We start from the raw sequence: 20,693 nt of genomic DNA, 5'->3' as shown, positions 1-20,693 counted from the left end.
TTAATTTAATTAATAGCAAATATAGATGTATAGATGTAGGTTTGTAGGTATGTAAGCAGATATTGTCTGTTCACTAGCGTCGTTTGGTGGGTTGTTTAGCCGCTGCTGCGTTACGGAGCCCCACAACGCTGCCATTGCTGGCTGACTAACTGTGTTAGATATTAAATCAATCATATGTTTTGCCAGTATGTTAGTATTTATGCATGTACGTACGAATGTTTGGGGCTGAAATTGTTGTGTAGAGAACACGACGAATAATAAATACTTTGTTGATGTCAGAAAGAAAATCGGAAATCTAAATAGCACTGTCGCGTGAGAAAGGTACAGTCATTGGAAGCACACAGGCTGAAATGTTGTTATGAATGAAATCAATATCTTCTTGAGAGCACTGCTGCGGCAACCACCGAGCAAAAAGACAAACAGGTGAATTCCAACGCAAGCTTGCTTGCTTGCTTCCTCCTGCTCTTCAACATTTTTACCTTACAACTTATTGCACAATTGTTAGTGGTAAACTTCAAAACTTCTTTGATGACATTCAGGGCAACCGAGTATTCTTTTTTTCGAGTGGCAAGGGCAGCAGACACCCTTGACGTTGTTTAGATGTCGCCATGGTTATGTTTGTTGTTGATTATAGGAAATGGTTAGCAACACACAAAATATATTTTTAAACACCAATGCTGTTTGCGAAAACCACCAAACAAAACCAGATTTAATATGGCTAGAAAAATATTATATATTTTTTTTCATTCCCCTGAAACGTTATAACACACAAACATGTATAAAGCATCGGGTAACAAGGACCAATGCATGTGTTTCATTTCCTTTGGCATATAGAGAAGTATACAGAACAACAACAATAAGCACACAACACTTCATCGTAAAAAAAATGATGTAGAAAAAATATTCACGTGTTTTCTTTGACAACTCATAAACGAAGCAACACATTTCACTAATATATTCAATTTATTTTTAACATTTAATAAATTGTTATAGATTTTCTAGGCAATTATTGTTTCATAAGTTGTTTTTTTAACTTATCGTATTCGTTTTTGTTTATCATTTTTATTTTTTTCGTTTTTCACTTTGCTTTCTTTGTGTCGATATTCTTTTGCACCTTTTTCTATTTGGTATAACAAACATTCTTGGTGTTTTTATTCTTTTTTTCGTGGGTATAGAGCAGTACTTACCATGTTTCCAAATTGCTAAATTTCTTGGTGACCACCTTGCCCAAATCGATACCCAAACGGTCGACAATCCTTTGGGCCAGATCCGGATGCGATGTACCCGAAAACACTTTAATGTTTGGCATTCTGGAGTGTAATGAATTTAATGTACTGGCTTGTTTCTCCAAATTGTCGCGTATCAAACTTTTTGCGCGTATCGGATTAGCAGATCGAACTGGCATCACACAATCTACGAGTACAAGTTTTTATTACAAAAAAATAATATAGGCAAACGAAAAAACACGAAACATTCTCTCTCTCTCACACACACACACACAAACACCACCATATAAAGAGCAACAATTCATTCTCTTTAGTTATACTCTCACCCGCATTCAAACAACAAAGACGGTTAAAGCATGCTCTTAACTGCACACAAAAGCAGAAGGGATGTCATCGCGCTCACACAAAAAACAGGTAGGTGCAAAAAAAGGCATGGTGCAAAAAAAGGCATTTTTCTCTAAGAGTCATATTTCATCTTATCATTATGTATTCTTTTTCCAAATCCTAATTGCCTCTGGTTAATCCATTTAGTTTTATTACTAAAAGAATTCCCAGAAAGGTGAAATAAGAGTACATAGGGATGCCAGTAATGTTTTATTCTATTGATTTTAAAACCAGACCTTAATCAAGAAAAGTGGCAATGTAAGTATGGCAACAGAAACAAGTAAAAATGTGCTAAGTTCGGCCGGGACGAATCTTGGGAATCCATCACTTTTAATTCGACAATAAATTTAGACAATTGATGGTACATGTGTACTTTTAGTACAACATTTGACATCTGACAAGGTCAAATACATAGGTGTGACCTTGGATAGGAAACTGAATTGGAAGTGTCACATTCAGGAGCGCACTGAGAAGGCTCACAGATGTTCGGCACTATGTAGAAGGGCCGTAGGCTCGAAATGGGGCCTGAAGCCGAGGATATTCCACTGGCTCTACAGGAGCGTGATTAGACCAGTACTTACTTACGCCTCAGTAGTTTGGTGGACTGCTATGGAGAAAAAGTGCAACATAAGGACCATACAACAGGTTCAGACAACAAGCGATGACCCATTGACATGCAGATTAAGTGTGAAGCAGCCACTGCAACTATGAGACTTAAGGCGAGCAGCTCATACCATCGCGGTATGGTCGAGGCGACAATAGGAAACCTGGAAGAAAGGGAAGAGGTTTCCGATCGGATACCTGAGATTAACCTTGAAGTCCAGTGCGAGGCGACAATAGGAAACCTGGAAGAAAGGGAAGAGGTTTCCGATCGGATACCTAAGATGAACCTTGAAGTCCAGTGCGAGGCACTGCTGCCATCGCCACAGTCTCGGATTGACGGAACCCTAGTATTGCCATCTGGAAGATCATATTACACGGATGGATCAAAGCTGGAGGACAGAGAGGGCCTGGGGGTCTACATAAAGAGCCCAGGGACGGAATTCTTAACATAAAATTTTCTTTTTAGAGGTTACTTTATATATCTCAGAGCGCACAACAAGCCGATTACTGGCTTAGGTGTATGGCCATAGTGGCGGATTAATATTTGCACCCTCTTTTCAACCTAACCTCACCTAACCTAGTACAAAATTGCTGCCGACACTGGATAACAGTGAGCACCACACAGGCTGGAGCTTTGAGCTCCCACTTGTGTGGTGTTCAACGTTATCATGGGAAGCTTAGCTGAAAGCTACGGGGCGCGTATACAGTTTCAGATAGTGGAAAGTAGAGATGTGCGCGTGAGTGATTTTCCACTCACGCTGACGAGAAAAAAAATCTTACTAACGCTCGATTTTTTATGTCGCCTCACGTTCACGCACGCGCACGGCACAAAAATTTAACTCTCGCACGACTCAACGTCAATCCTACCAAAATTTAAGATAAATCCTACCAAACCCGACCAAATGTTCTACAAGTCAAAAATAGGGTATGTTTTGTTGCCCACCACCGAAGTGCTGGCCATTCTATTTGGAACATATCAAATTATACATTTTCAACGCTGCAAAGTAATAGAGCGTCGTTATTCATATATGATCTAGACATGTCCGTCCATCTGTTTGTTGAAGTCAATCAACAGCCTCACGTTCAAAGATGGTCTTTATCTTGATATTGCACTTGTCCATGACCATTCCATTAAGGAGCAGGGACAAATTTCTCGCATATCAATGAGTGCTGTCCGATTCAAGGTTAAACTCAATGATAAGGGGCCTCTATTTTATAGCCGAGTCCAAGCGATATGTTGCAGTGCGACACCTCATTGTGGAGAAGTTCTTACATGGCTGCCATACCAAATGGTAGTGTACGTCACAAAGGTCGCCAGCATTTGTATGCACCCGCCGCATAGCCCTGTTTGCCGATTGAAGGTATTGAACGCATAAAAGCCGCATTTATTACCAAGAATTTAGGGAATTTAGAAGAGATCGCTTAACACTCGTACCAGTTAGAGTCAATTTCAGAGCTTACACCCTTTTTTCTTAATTTGAAGCAGTGCGACTCCTTGCAACAGTATTTGGTCCCTCGACATCTATGATTTTGTTCTCCATTCTTAACGAATACCCATAAATGACAAGAAGGGAATTAATTTGGAGTTATCCTCGGCGATTTTGCAGTAATTAACTTGGTTTTCATATGCTGGAAAAACGTACCAAAAATTGAGAACAGACTACCAACCACCAAGACAATAAAAACCTACCAATTTTGGTATGAACCAACCAAAAACGGCAGCACTGATCGTGACCCGTGGTAGTGCTTAGTGGGTGAATTTTAATTCAATTACGGTTACGCACAATCACGTGATTGAATTTGAAACTCACTCACGTGCACACCTCTAGTAGAAAGCTTTGTATTTTTGGGGAGTAGCTGCAAATGTGACAGCGGGCAGTCAGTGATTTCAAGTGGAGAGTCTCAATAGGGACCCAGGTGGCACTGACTCTTGCTTAAATATTGAGTGTAATTGATACTCGAAATGACAAGGCGGTTATTGGCGCCTGCAAATAACCCATGGCCAACATTAGAATCTGTTCCCAGGTTAAGGGCGGCTGGAGAAGCGTCGCGGCTCGCGACATTGAGCGATACATGTGCAATCGCATAACCAATCGTAGGGACTCCCATAACGTTGATCTACGCAAGTGAAAAAAGAACCATGGTTTGTGGATCTGCACCTGGAATGTGTCTGGTATAATACACCTTCTTTATAAAGAAGGTGTTACTGCCTTACAGGACGTGCGAGGGATCGGAAAGGCGTCACAACAACACCAAATGGTGGAGCACTACGCTTTAGCTGCCATGACAAAAGGCATGCTTTTGGCTGTGGATTTGTGGTCAGTTGGAGACTGTACACCTTGACTCCAGGTCTACTCCGATGGATGAGACACTACCGTAAAGGCCAAATTCTTCAACATCAGCCTTATTTGTGACCATGCTGGACAGAAGACAAGGACAAACAGACCAAGGATATTAGCTATTTGAGGGAATAGAAGGAAAATATCGTTGGCCTAACAGTCGGAAAATCTAGCCTCCACAAGACACGCACCCGTTTATGCGAGTACGTTCTGAGAGTCCAAACCCAATCAAAGAGTCAGGAGTCAGCGTTAAGTTGTTTTACATGCATTTTATATGGACGGCAAAAAAGCACGGCAGCTGGAGTTAGAGTCTAGCGTCATGGCGCTGAAATATAATCCATTCTATTTTGACAGCATCGCTCTCAATGTTCTCTTCTCTCAGCATATTTCACAATGAAAATGTTGCCACATTTTCATGAAAATTCGTTACGTTGCCAACAGTTTTCAGAGAATTTTACGGAAAATATGGTAACCTTACATGTTTACAAAATTTCAGATGTTTGTAGGTAAAATTTACAAAAATATAAAAATTTTTCAGGTGATAAAATTGCAATACAGTTTAAATGAATTTTCGTACACTTCGTAGTCATTAAAAAGTGTTAAAACTGTGATAATTGAATAACATTTCGCTGTTGCTCTTTCATCCCTCAAATTTGACTTGACCCTGTCCCTCTTATTTGGTTACGCCGCTAGCGATTTTCAATGACTTTGACTCTTGGGTTGGTTTTAGACTCTGACACTGCACGAAAGCTGGACATTGAAAAGCTGTAAACACAACAGATGGCGGCGGCATACACCACTTGACTGACTGACCTAGTTGCTTGATGAAAGCGTTCCTTGTTTCGCAGTGACACACCATGGATCACTCTATGAAAAATGCCGCCAAATCCGTACTTGAGTACCAGATGCCACTCTCAAGAAACCCATTGTACTACCAAGAGTGCCGAAATGCTACTGAAGCCAAGAATGCGGTGTACAGAGCAACCCTGCAATGAGTAGCAACACGCCACGGCACTGGGTAGCTGTGAGCACCACACATGCTGGAACATTGATGTCCGATCTGTATGGTGGTCGTTGCTGTCACGAGAAGCTTAGCTGCGAGCTACCGCGTCCACAGGTTGCGGATAGTGGAATGCTCCATACGGAGTAGCTGCAACGGCAGTCGCGGATTATCAGCAGCTCTTGCACAAATACTGAGTGCCTATGATGCTCGATGTAACGAGGCAAATTATTGACGCCTTTAAATAATCACACAGTTCCCGCGGGAACGCCTTTGAACCGGCACGAACTTGCTCACCTACGGAAGCTGGACCACATGCAATGTGGCTACAACAACGCCAGATAAAGGAGAGGTACCGGGAGAAAATTACAGAGGAGAAATATCTATTACGCAGAAAGAAAAAGAAGATGAAAAGACGTGGGTGTGAGCAAATTTAGATGTACAGGAGTCAGAATGAAGTTCGGAAATTTGTATCAAAGAATCAAACATCAAATCGATGGCTTTGGTGTAATATCCTCCTGCAGAGACAAATAAGGAAATATCTTAGCTGATACATATAGCGTGATTGGAGTATGGAAAAAACATATTTCACACCTGGTAGTGTCCGACCATGGCGGTGAAGAAGATACCACAAAACCAATCCCTGATGATGGTATAGAATGGTTAGGTTAGGTTTAAAAGAGGGTGCAGATATTAATCCGCCCCAGCCACTATGGACATACACCTAAGCCAGTAATCGGCTTGTTGTGCGCTCTAAAAACTATAAAGTAACCTCTACAAAGAAAATTTTCAATTAGGAATTCCGTGCGACTTACAAAATCCTAAATTGTTTTCAATACCACTCCCCTAAGTTGGTTCATGTCTGGTATTGTGTCTTCACCTAAGTGTCGGTATCTGTTAGACGCGAAGCCGGGCAATGACAAAGGAAATGCCCCAACGTCGCATCTTCTTCCCCACATGCCCTACACATGCTGTCACTAGCCGCACCGATTTTACATAAGTGAGCTCGTAGTCCTATGTGTCCCGTCATGATACCAATAGCTATACTGACCTCCTTTGTACTTCCTTTCAGTAATAGCCTCGTCTTCTCACGATCTGGATCCACCCATAGGGTTTTCGCCGTCCTACCGACCGTTTCGCTGTTCCACAATGTTGCATGCGCATTCGTCGCCCACTCCCTTAACTCGGACTGCTTCGACCCGAAAGGCTTCGGGTGAACCAAGTTTATTAACGGAAGTCCTCTGGCCTCACCGCCAAACCGTTTGCCTTTTCATTTCCACTTACTGTTATGGCCCGGCACCCAAACTATGCGGATTGTGTCATCCTTTAGAGCGTCATCCACTGCAAGACTTTTCGTGACCGTCCTGGTCCGTCCCCTATGGCAATTTTAATGTCAGTAAAGATGTTTACACTCGACGCCATCGCGTTAGCACCACACCACCTCACGCATTCCGTGATCGTCCGTATCTACGCCTGCAGGACGGTATTATGGTCAGGCAGTCTAAAACTGATCTCAGTCCCTGGGATCTTAATGTAGACCCCCAGGCCCACTACTCTGTCCTCTAGCTTTGATTCATCCATGTTACATGATCTTCCAGATGGCAATGTGCTAAAAACGGAATTTCGAAATTAGTATACCCTCTTCCTATGTTTGAGGGTATGATTATTGATTTTGTTCTTAAATTGCGATAGTCTTGTTCCGTTCGCATTTTTGCATGCATAGCTAATTCGATATATGCTTTGACTTTTCAGCTTCACTTCGTAAAGACCTCATGATACCACTTTATTTTATTGTCGAGCAACTCTTATAAAAGAGAAGAAAAAACCAAAACTCTTTCTTTGTCAAAATCTGACAATCAATCCTGTGTGTTAGTATTAGTTTTCTTTGTTTTGTTGCGCGAATTTTTTTATTCCTCCCAGAGCGAGAGAGAGAGGCCATTCTCTTATTGTTCTTATAGCAACCCGAGCGGTCTAATGTAAAGCTTTTGTATGTAACTGCTCCAGAAAAAGGTTTATTCTCTTAAATCTAAATTTTTGAATATAAATTACTATACTGTGCATTTGAGAAGCATGCACATACATGCATTTAAATTTTATTGAAAGCCGGCCAGTAAAATGACATTGCCCTCCACAAGAGAAAAGGCAGAGACGTGTGTTGTGGGAAAAGAGCACAACTTAAAAGCGGAAAATAATAACTTAGGCGAATAACATTAAGATTGTGAAAAAATAATGAATTATTGTTCTCTAAATGATTAAAAAAATATCGATTTCATATCAGGATGGCGCTTATACGATCCATATAGATTTCAAATTTTTCACAAATACTTCTTATTGATGTACATAGGGTTTAGGGGATTGCGAAAGGGCCGTATCATTTCAGATTTGGATACAACCCTACTTAAAATGGTCCCTCGATTTGAATTCTTGAGCCCCTAAAAGCTTAAATTTTCACACGATTTAACACGATTAACTTGGTATATAAAATAGCCCAGCAATAACTACGTAAGCGAATGTCATTACACACGGGCATACCAGTAAGCAAATTCTAGTTACTCGTCGGAATACCTTATAATGGGTTACCTATAATGAGTTAAATAATTACTTATTGGTATTAAGAAGTTAAAGAATACCCTAAAATTAAGCAATAATCTAAAAGAAGATTTGAAAACGAAAAGAAATCTGTTAAATCTTAAAGTAATTGGAAAATTTTCAAGAAATCATATTTTTATGATTGTGAGATTTAGTTTTGACATTTTTTATTTAATATTACTAATTTATTAAACTGTCCATTTCATCTACACTTTCTAGAGTATTTACATTAATCAACCTCATAAATTAAGTGGCCCTTAACATGCCCTTTCCCAAAAAATTTGGCTTTCATGTTCTAGAAACCTCTTCAATATTATGGGCCAATATGGATCAAATATAGATTGAAGGGGTTCAAAATGCTGAAGCCCCTCTTGGATCCTTCTCGGGCTAGCTTTCTGGGCGGATTTTTCCGTATTCGTGATCTAATCTGAAATTCTTTTCATTTAAGTACCATACCATATCGCCTACATTGAAGGGGCTAAAATTTTCAGAACCCTTTTGGACTCCTACTACTACTAAATTTCCTATGAACATTGCATTGAGGAACAGGGGATATTTCTCTTTTATCAATGAGTGCAGTCCGATAAAAGTTTTTTTGGACTCTTAGCGCGTCCAATTTTTGGCCTAACTTTACCAGTGTCTGACCAAACAAAAACGGACTTCAGATTCGTTATCCTGAATTCGAATTATGAGGGTGTTCAAGAAGAAAATCGTATTTCGAAATAAGAAAGTTTAGTTAGTAGTAGTTTATTATCCGCCCCCCCCCCCCCCCCTTCCACCTTCGCCACACATGTGTTGAAATTGTATAAATATAGCAAGTTTAGAAATAAGTATCAGAACGGTCTCTTCCCCCTTCCGACAAATAATAGATAATACATTTTAACCACGAGACGGAAATGAAAATTTTCATATATTGCATGGCCACCATAGGATGAGGGGTATACTAATATAGTCATTCTGTTTGTAACACCTTGAAATTTCGTCTAAGACCCCATAAAGTATATATATTCTTGATCGTAATGACATTTTAAGTCGACGGGGCTAGGTCCGTCCGTCTGTCGAAAGCACGAAGGAGTAAAAGTAGATTGAAATTGAAATTTTGCACAAATATATCTTATTAATGTAGGTCGGTTGGGATTGTAAATGGGCCGAATCGGTCCATGTTTTGATATAGCTGCCATATAAACCGATCTGGAATCTTGACTTCTTGAGCCACTAGAAGGCGCAAATTTCATATGATTTGGCTGAAATTTTGTATAAGGGCTTCTCCCATGACCTTCAACATACATATCTAATATGGTCTTAATCGATCTATAGCCTGATACAGCTCACATATGAACCGATCTCCCGATTATGCTTCTTGAGCCCCTACAAGGCGCAATCCTTATCCGAATGAACTGAAATATTTCCCAGTGACTACTAATATGTTCTTCAACATTCAATTCACTTATGGTCCAAATCGAACTATTACTTAATGTTTCTCCAATAGCATAACAATTCTTATCCTTTATTCCCTGTTTGCCTAAAAAGAGATATCGCGCAAAGAACTCGACAAATGCGATCCATGGTGGAGGGTTTATAAGATTCGGCCCGGCTTAACTTAGCACACTCTTATTTATTTTCTTTACTTCGGTATGTTTAGAGGTATGTCATTATTTTAAGCACTTCAGTATTTGTACGAAGAATTCGTTTATATGGGAGCTATCTAATGTTACACTGGCCCAAAATGTAGGGTTTTTCCTTATTCGTAGGGATTTTTGCAATGAAAATGAGCAAAAGAGCCAAAACTTTCGTTCGTTCCCACGTCACTCACATCTCCCCTGCCGTCCGCGGAGGCCACCTCCCATTACGCAGGGACGCGTGCACCCCATAGTCTGAACTAGGGAGTGTTAGTAGAGGATTAGGGTCACAGCCAGTTAAACACTATAGTTAGATCAACATCTGCCGCAACATAGATAGTACACAATAATGAAAGGACAATATGGATAAACAGTCTTCTACAACTAACCACAGACGAAGGATAGAATTCTTTATTACATGAATTGGATCGGTGAAGGATATACTACTATACAATTTGTTATATACATCACACAAAGAGCGAAATGGATTGTTTAATTGGTAATTAGATCTCACTAAAGGAAGTCCAAGAGGTATGTATTGCTGAGTATTTCGGAGAGCAATATTAAAATTCAATTAGCCAGTTAAGAAGAAGGGAATCAAACTGACCATGCAAAAATTTCACAATAAATACAGCCCTAAGCATCAATAGCCTCCTTTAGAGCGTTGGTAAGTCAATAAGTCTCAAGCGGTTCTCGTAGGGGGGGAGAAATTAAGCCGAATTCCATGGTGAGCCCCTAAGCGCAAAATGAAGAAATTGTACCTGGACTGATTCAATTCTATCTGGGTAGCCCTTGTAGAATGGCTTCCACTCAACCTATTCCAATGTATGCCGGACTAAACATCAAACTTCTTGGATCACTGTTTTATAAAACCCAAAAACGTAATCTACCATCGAAAATAACACCAATATCAGTACCGGAATCTACGTCATCAAATTTATAAGAACATACTTAATAGTCACCTAGAATAAGTCTTACCCTAAAAAGAGATAACTTCTTGCACTTCTTAAGATTAAGCGCGCCATGCCATTAACCTGCACCAGTCCACCAGAGAGTGCAGATCGTCCTGCAAGCACAGTGACCGATCTGGAGAATCCAAATTGCAAAACAGCTTCACATCATCTGCGAACATTAAAATCCTTGAAGACTGAATAACTGATGGAAGATCATTCAAGTAAAGAACGAACAGCAATGGACCTAAATGGCTGCCTTGTGGAATACCGGAATAAGCAGCTATATTCTTTTTATACCCACCACCATAGGATGAGGGTATACTAATCTAGTTATTCCATTTGTAACACCTCGAAAAATCGTATAAAATCGTAATGTATATATTCTTGATCATTTTGACGCTCCGAGTTGATCTAGCCATGTCTGTCCGTCTGTCAAAATCACGATAGCAGTCGAAAGCGTTAAGCTATCTGCTTAGAATTCTGCAGAGATACTTAATATTGATGTATGTCGTTGGGGATTGCAAATGGGCCATATCGGTTCAAATTTAGGTATAGCTCCCATATAAACCGATCTCCCGATTTGACTTCTTGAGCCCCTGGAAGGCAAACATTTTGTCCGATTTGGCTGAAATTTGGCACATAGTGTTTTTTTCCATCAACTGCGCCTTGTGCGGTCCGAATCGGTCTATAACTTGATATAGCACCCATATAAACCGATCTCCCGATTTGATTTCTTGAGCCCTTACAAGCCGCAATTTTTCTCCGAGTTGGCTGAAATTTTGCATATGGTGCTTTGTTAAGACTTACAACAACTCTGCCTAGTACGATCTCCCGATTTGACTTCTTGAGCCCATACAAGCCGCAACTTATGTCCGATTTGGCTGAAATTTGACATGTGTTGTTTTGTTAAGACTTCCAACAACTCTGTCTAGTATGGTGCAAATAGGTCAAAAACCTCATATAGCCCCCATATAAACCGATATCCCGATTTGACTTCTTGAGTACATACAATTTATGTCCGATTTGGCTGAAATTTGGCACGTGTTGTTTTGTTATGACTTCCAGCAACTGTGCCAACGGTCCGAATCAGTATATAACCTGATATAGCTCCCATGTAAACCGTTCTCTCGAGCATCCTTGTTCGGTTCCAGAAGCCTTAATATTTGCTGGTTTGACAGAAGTTTGGTAAGTAGAATAAAATTATGCCCTTCAACTAAATTTAGTTTGTATACATTTTTAGCAGAATCCATGGTGGTGGATTTCCAAGATTCGGCCCGGCCGAACTTAGCACGCTTTTAACATTTGGCTAATCTTTAACAACACCTCTCACTTCCAAATTTTAGATGGCTTAATACCTCAAAATGACGACATTATTAATGAGGGGATAACCTCCGCTGAACAGTTTTTTTATGTTTGAGGCATGATTTGAACCCAGACGTGTTGATAAGTCAACCAAACCGACAACTAGGCGATTGAAGCGAAAACATTTAAGGGTGACGTCCCACTATTGTGCTTCTATTCGTAGTACACTGACAATTATTTTCATGGTTTTTTGGATTACTCCAAGAGGAATCCAAATATAAATCCACGATTTCAAATATTTTTCACTAAAATTATAGTAATTTCAATCTCCACCACTGTAAGGCCGCTTCGGCGGCACTAAAGGTCCTCCTGATGGCAGAGGGATTTGACGTGGTTCTTATTCCAGGAACCATAGGTGTATGGAGGAATGGTTCGTGGTCTAAGAATTCCGCAATTTAAACTTCTGAAGCGTACAGGGAATGGGAGATAGAGAGCCTGTATTCTTGCAAAGAGTACTCTAAATGTTTTTTTTCCGTCGCTCAGCACTGATGATTCAGTAGTAGCCTTGAAATAAATAAGTCTCATTACTGGCTGGCTTCCCCATATATGGCACACGATTCAGAGATGGCGCCTTCAAACATTAAGTTGTTGGTTGAAGCCGCTTCTGTAAGGAAGAAGAGCCTCATTGCAGGAAGTGATGCTAAAGCACATCACCAGATATGGGGAAGTGCGAATGTCAACGAAAGGGGTGAGTTGCTTATCGAATATACATAAAGGGTTCAGTCTAAACGCCCCCTCGATGTCAATACAAACCGGCAATGTGTACGTTTTGGCACCGAAGGATTCTTCTATTTTACGCACAACCTCGTGCAGGGCAGTCTCCAGCGACCTTCCCTTGGCATAGGCGTGCTGTTTGTATTTGAATAGTTCGCTGTATGTCCTACTCTTTACTCATGGTGTCCACAATACTTAAGGCTTATAGGTCTGTAGGACTTTGGTGTCGCATAACTTGCCTTGCCGGGCTTGGGTATAAATACCAACCTTGCCTCCTGCCTGACTTTGTGAGTATATGCAAGTCCCAAGCACTCTGTGAAAATATTGGCCAGGTGGGGCGCCAGATAATCTGCCTCCCTTTGTAATGACGCCGGAAATATTCCATCGGGTCCGGGTGACTTTAATAACGCAAGGATTCCTTCACCATAAATTCTGCAATGATAAGCCTTCAATCAACATCATTAGTCCAAGATTCCGGTGTCGCCGTGAGTCCCGTCGTATCCTATGGAAAGTGGGTTTTCATCAAAAGCCTCGACATGCCCTCCGTTGTCTCTGCTCTCACTCCCATGTCGTCCACTAACGTTTCAGTTTGGTTTTTAAAAAAAACATTTTCATCTTGGCATGCCATCGACCTGTTCGTTTTCACTTAACCAAGCGTACGTATGAGAATTTGAGCCTACGAACAGCCAAAGTAATTTTCCATCTCAAGGGATGGTATGGTCAGCTGTGACCGCCGCGTAACCAACACGCAGGGGATGTCCCCTATATATGCAGTGCATTGCGTTGGCAATTAGGAAAGTTAAGGGTTGGAGGAGGGAATGAGGGAGTAGTTTTTATTGATATTAGTCTTAAATTTCTGAACGTCAATGTCGGTGGGAAAGACATTAGCCGGAAGTCGATACCACATACCAATGGTTCGGGCGAAAAATTAATTTTCTCGGTAATGCATGGTTCGGTCGACTGGCCAATCAATTACAAACGGGTGGGAGTTCCTGACAAGTCTTGTATTCCTGGTGAACATCCTAACGTCAGCGATAAGAAGACGAATATCCCTGGAACACACGCCATGAAAAGAGCGATAGAGCAATACAACGCTACCCCCATCCCGAGATGTTCAAGAGAAGCAATAGATATGGATACCCTACTGTCCCCAATCAACACCATCGCTCTCCGTTGAACCCGGTCAAGTAGCTCCAAGGATGATTTTGGAGCTCCTGCCCATATATGAGAGTTATATTCCATCTTCGGCCTGACGTAGGTAGTATAGATATTGAGAAGATCAGAAGAGGTGAAATATTTCTTGCACCGCTTAAGAAAGCCCAAACACTAGAATGCTTCTTTCGACACTTCGAATACGTGTTTTGACCAACGGACATCACATTGTATCTTCATGCCCAGAACATCAAGAACATCTGACTGTTCAATATCTATACCGTCGATAGATATCGACGATTTAAGTGGGTCAGTGAAACGCTTGTGAGACAAGAAACAGCACTGCGTCTTCTGTGCGTTAAAGTCTACTCTGTTCATTCTACCCCACTCGGAAATGGGCAACAAATCCTGGGTGAGCGTCTCATCCATAATGCGCCTCCTGTCACAATTTCTTGAGGACTGGTACTATGGTCGAATGAATATGAATGACACAGACTACTGTCATCGGCAAATGAGTAGACTGGGTTCGAAGTCTGACCCAATAGATCGTCAATGAAAATAAGAACAAGTAAGAAGGCGTTAAGTTCGGCCGGGCCGAACTTTGGATACCCACCACCCTGGGGTATATATGTAAACCACCTTTCATCAAAATCCAGTGAAAATTGCATACCTTATGTCCCATCTTATTTTTCAATTTGACAAGCATAAAATGTAAAATTTTTTCCAATATTCTACAATTTTCTAATTTTAGATTGAATTTAAGTAACAGCAGACTTAATAACCACCACTATTGTAATTTTGCTTTTATAGAAAAAATTAACATCTAAAATTGACATTGTTATTAATAATATATAGCAACTGCCTCAATTGTTGTTTAGAAGTTCTAAATGGATTTATTCAAAAGTTTAAAGTTTTTAGTTTAATATCAGCAGACAGTGTTTGCTAATATCAGCAGACTAATATTTCTGGGTGAAGGAACTAGAAGACATCTTCCTTCCCCTGTTCCTGTCGTATCACAATGGCCGAAAATGTATAAGTGAGTCTGATTGCAGACTGCCACTTAAACCTTACCTAGACTGAGAGGGATTTCCAATATGTGAGTATTGGAAGGCATAAGTGGGCTAAACATAACAAATTTAAGCCAAATAATGCGAGCATTGGGGCTTTAGAGGCTTATAGTGTTATCGATATTATTTCTAAACTAAACGCTCGCAGAAATCGTTCTACGGGCGACCTCATGGCACTTCTGTTGGAACGTTGGAGTCGCTCAATCTACCAGTTTGGTGAGAGTAAGGTTGTGGCTCTGGATATCCCCAAGGCATTTGATAGGGTCTGGCATGGTGTACTACTATCAAAGCTTGTCGCATTTGGTGTCAAGCTTTCTCAGAGATCTCAGATTGACCGCAAGTGTACCCCAGGGCTCTGTTCTTTCTCCTTCTCTTTTTCTTATTTTCATCAACGATCTGTTAGGTCAGACATCGAATCCGATCTACTCATTTGCGGATGACAGTAATTTCTGTCATTCGTACTCATTCGACCATAGGCCGAGTCTTCGAGAGATTGAGGACAAGAGGCGGGTTATGGACGATACACTCTGCCAGGATTTGCTGGTCATTTCTCAGTGGGGTCGAATGAATCGAGTAGATTTTAATGCACGGAAGACTCAGTGCTGCTTGTTGTTACACAAACGATTCGCTGACCCTTTACGATCATCTTTGTCTATCAACGGTGTAGATGTTGAGCAATCAGAAGCTCTCGATGTTCTGGGCATGAAAATACAAAGTGATATCCGTTGGGCTAAACATGTATTTGAAGTGTCGAAAGAAGTATTCACGTGTTTAGGCTTCCTTAAACGGTGTAAGAATTACTTCACTCCGTTTGACCCTCTTAACATCTACAACACTTTCATAAGGCCGAAAATGGAGTACAACTCACATGTATGGGCTAGAGCTTCAAAATCATCCCTAGAGCTACTGGACCGTGTACAGAGGAGAGCGATGGCGTTGATTGGGGACAGTGGGGTATTCAACTCTATTGCCTCCCTTCATCATCGTCGCGATGTGGGTTGTTTGCCGCTGTTCTATCGGTACTTTCATGGTGTGTGTTCGCCTGATATTCGTACTCTCATTCCTGACGTTAGGATATATGTCAGGGATACTAGACATTCCAGGAACTCACACCCGTTTCTAATTGATTGGCCAGCGGACCGCATAATACATTATAGAGAGAATTCTTATTTAGCCCGAACCTTTCGTATGTGGAATCGACTTTCGGCTAAATTTTTTTCCCACCCACTTTGACATCCAAAGATTTAAGACAAATGTCAATAAGCACTACATCCTTTGCAGCAGAGATATAGAGGTCACTTTCATCACAGGGCTTTAGAAGTTTAACCCGCGAATCGGTTATATCAGGGTCAATATTATTTATGGACCTATCTGTGCTATATTTGGTTTGTGCGTTGGAGGGCATGAACATACTTCACTTAAGCTTCTAGAGGCTCATGAAGACATATCGAAGGTCCATTTTATATGGGAGCAATCCAAATCTTAACCGATATGACCCAACGACCTACATCAATAAGTAGGAAGAATCTGTGCAACAGACCAAGAAGAAAAATATTCCTGTACTACATATATTTAATAGGTGTATAGAGGTGTTACAAACGAGATAAGTATACCTCCATTCTATGGGGGCTGGAATAAATAACAACTTTGTAATTCTGTTTATCATAAAAAGTTTCCGGGATTATTACTGTAATTGCTGCCAGGGCAATATACCTAAAAACCCCTATTTTTGAGCTAACAATCTAAGGGATGTTTGAATTTCTTAATTACAAAACTGTCAACAAAGTGGCTAGTTGAGAAAAGATTTCACTCTTTAAATATGAATTTCATTTTAATAGAAACATTTAAATTAAAAAAAAAAACTGCATTTTGCAATTTTCTTAAAATCTCAATGTTATTGCACTTATTAATTATAGATAGGTACCTATTTGTTTTCCATTTGTAAGTAAAAAAAAACAAGCTGATTACGAAAATGTTATTGTCTGTTGGTAAGGCAAATGACATCAATGCTGAGACCTTTGAACCCCAATAGGAGACGGAGGAAAAAACAATAATACGACAAAATATACATCATCATCATCCGCATCCCAGAATGACAAGTGTTATCAAAACACATTTCAATGTACCGTAACCAAAAAAAAACACACACACATTACAATAGGTTGGCAACCTTCATTACTGGAACAGATAAGAAGAAATCTCACACAAAACCGAGAGAAAAATACACAGTACAATACCCAAGGCAAATAAACGAACGATTATTTATTTGTGTCACCATTTAACAAATAGACAGACAAGGGCGAAATGAGACAAGCCCCCCTCAAGGCGTCACTGGCATTTGCCGTTTCAAGAATTCGGGTAAGAGCATGAAGAGAAGCGAAAGAGCAGAGCAAACCTCAATTGACATAATACGCTCTGCCATTAAAGTGCAACATCTCTGGCCAATGTGCTATTTTCTTTTCAGCTCTCTTAGGCACCAAATGCATAAGGATATTTATTGCAAGCTCAATCCTTTCTGCGTCTCAAATTTATTCTAAAAAAAACTCTCATAGCTGCTATTCGTCTTTTTCAAACACACATCGAACACAAACACCAAATATAGAGGAACATATGATACAAACAAATTTCGACATATGCATGACATACCCTCATTACTTTTATCCTCCTCCACATCCATGCGTTCGCCTGGCATTTTATTGCGACTCTCCTTTTTCAATTTGTTTATAAATGCAATAAGCATATGTATGTGTAAACACTTCTTTTTTTTACCTCAATCACTATTAAGTAATGAAAGCTTGATTAAAATACCAATTGACCGTCGTCGTTTATGACCTCCACTACGAGGTTCAATATCAACTGACAATTTATGTTATTTCTGTCAATTTATCGAAATTGTTTCGATTCTTTTCTTAAACGCACTTGCTCGCACACACACACACACACACGTTCAAAATCGCAACTGAAAGGTGTTCATTCGTATTTTGCGGCGTTATTGTTTACCCTGCAAATGTTTAGTCGCACTAGCAAAAAAGCCATAAAAATCGTATTATGGTCCACCTCCGCGGTTATCCGTTATTTTTACCCACCTATTAAGAGGTATATGACGGCAGTAGCACAACCCAGCTGAACGTTGTTATTATTATTTTATTGTGTTTGTTGTTTATTTGGCGCGCGCGGCAGTGTGTGGCAGGCAGCAATGTATTTTGGCTATTGTGTGTCCCCCATAATCATAGATACACAACAGTCTTTAATATTCTGCAACTATATTTCACGCATACTACTGCACCACCAGCAGCCAAAAGAAAATTGTTTAATAAATATTACGCTCGATTTTGTTTCTATAACGAGACGAGTACTTAAAAGTGAAATGTAAAACAATACACACACTACATGTCTCTGTTTGCATGGGCGACAATGTAAGAGAGATTAGACACATACGTTGGATGAAAGAGAAAAGAAGCAATTGTGGAATTCTTTTAAGAGAGCCAAAAGCTTTCGGCATCAAATAAAGGAGTATCACTGATACGTTGCGTGTGCCATGACAATAGGTGGGGTTGGACAAAGGTTTTAGGGGCAGTTGCAGTCAGACTGGCGTAATAATTTTAGTCCTTTATGACAGGAACAGGGAAGAACAAGTAAAAAGGCTTAACATCGGCTGGGCCGAACTTTGGATACCCACCCTATGCAAACCACCTTTCGTCATAATCCGGCGAAAAATGCATAATTAATGCCCCCATAGCAGCTATATCGAAATATGGTCCGATTTGGACCAAATTCGGCACGGACATTGAGTGGTCTCATAAGTACAAGTCATTGTTAAATTTTGCAGAATAAAATATTGTTTTTTTTTTGGTAGCTATATTCAAATATAGACCGATCTGAACCATATACGACACAGATGTCGAAAAGCCTAACAAAAGTCACTGTGTCAAATTTCAGAAAAATCGAATTATAAATGCGCCTTTTATGGGGCCAAGACTTTAAATCGAGTGATCGGTCTATATGGCAGCGGTATCCAAAACTGCACCGATCTGGGCCAAATTGAAGAGTGATGTCCAAAACCCTAACACAACCCACTGTCCCAAATTTCGGCGACTTCGGACAATAAATGCGACTTTTGTGGGCCTAAAACCATAAATCTAGAGATCGGTCTATATGGCAGCTATATCCAAATCTGGACCGATCTTAGCCAAATTGCAGAAAGATTTCGAGGGGTCTTACTTAATTCACTGTCCCAAATTTCGGCGAAATCGGACGATAAATGCGCCTTTTATGAGCCTAAGACCTTGCATCGAGAGATCGGTCTATATGACATCTATACCCAAATCTGAACCGATCTGAACTAAATTGAAGAGGGGTGTCGATGGGGCTAACACAAATCACTGTCCCAAATGCACAAAAAATGCACCTTTTATGGGCCCGAGACCTTAAATCGGGTGATCGGTCTATATGGCAGCTATATCCAAATCTGAACCTTCAACATCCAAATTGAAGAAGGATGTTGAAGGCCCTAGCACAACGCACTGTCCCAAAATTTTGCAAAATCAGATAATAAATGTGGCTTTTATGGGTCTAAGACCTTAAATCGGCGGATCGGTCTATATGGGGGCTATATCAAGATATAGTCGGATATAGTCCATCTTCGAACTTAACTTGCCTATGGACAAAAAACTTTACTTGCTTATGGACAAAAAACTTAACTTGCTTATGCAGACGGAATGACAAAATGAATATACCCCCATTCTTCGGTGATGAGTAAAAAATATCTCCTAGTTCCTTCCGTTCCTTTAGACAGAAACTAAAGTAGAACAGGGACGCAGCAGGTTTTTTGTTTTCTCTTCCTTGGCGTCCTCAAAACTTCTGCAGAAATTGTTACTTGCAGCGCTCAGACTATCAGCATGTCTGTCTTTCAATTAGACAATAACCTGCCATGACGAACACTATGGGGTGAGATATCTGTTGTATGCAACGAATGAAAAGCGATAAATCTCTTCAGGTTTGTATTGGGGCATATAATCTTGTTGCGTTCAAAGCCCCTACATCGTGACCATCTGTCATCCGTTGCCCTTTGGGCCTTATCTCGAAAATAGCTTACATGTCGTTAGAGCGTATCCACAGATACCAGTTCTAAAATTCCTTGGGAAATCTCTTTGGCCTGGCACCCAGAACAAGTGCATTTAAACTATTTAGCCATCTCGTAGAGTGATTTGCCACACTCGAGAACGGTTTTTAATAAAAACTAAATTTTCCGGAGATATGCATAATGCCTTGGAGGCCACCGTAGCGCAGAGGTTACCATGTCCGCCTATGACGCTGAACGCCTGGGTTCGAATCCTGGCGAGACCATCAGAAAAAATGTTCAGCGGTGGTTTTCCCCTCCTAATGCTGGCAACATTTGTGAGGTACTATGCCATGTAAAACTTCTCTCCAAAGAGGTGTCGCACTGCGGCACGCCGTTCGAACTCGGCTATAGAAAGGAGGCCCCTTAGCATTGAGCTTAAACTTGAATCGGACTGCACTCATTGATATGTGAGAAGTTTGCCCCTGTTCCTTGGTGGAATGTTCATGGGCAAAATTTTTAAATTTCATTTTACATGATGTCTTTCGAGAAGATATTTATCTTAATAGTTGTTATGACGTTATATCTTAGCCATTCCACCACTTCTTTAATTGTAATAATCTCTG

General features: G+C 40.5%; 1 protein-coding gene across 3 annotated transcripts in view; it reads right to left on the bottom strand.

Moving 5' to 3' along the window:
- The window catches only part of LOC106084958 (ribose-phosphate pyrophosphokinase 2), a 140,504-nt gene that overhangs the window by 111,529 nt on the left and 8,282 nt on the right, over nt 1–20,693 (bottom strand). For 2 of the 3 annotated variants that reach the window (XM_013248944.2, XM_013248945.2), the window contains exons 1-2: nt 17,655–17,926; nt 1,188–1,413 (exon numbers count right to left, since the gene is read on the bottom strand). In XM_013248944.2, coding sequence (XP_013104398.1) covers nt 1,188–1,413; nt 17,655–17,748 — 320 coding nt within the window. In that variant the 5' untranslated portion in view covers nt 17,749–17,926. Of the gene's footprint in view, nt 1–1,187; nt 1,414–17,654; nt 17,927–20,693 lie in introns of those variants that run through there. The other variant, XM_059360642.1, reaches the window with a different exon arrangement.

This window comes from Stomoxys calcitrans, chromosome 1 (assembly GCF_963082655.1).
Source record: "Stomoxys calcitrans chromosome 1, idStoCalc2.1, whole genome shotgun sequence".
NCBI lineage: Eukaryota > Metazoa > Arthropoda > Insecta > Diptera > Muscidae > Stomoxys > Stomoxys calcitrans.
Note: the sequence above shows the minus strand (reverse complement) of the source record. Positions and strands in the feature narration are given on the sequence as shown.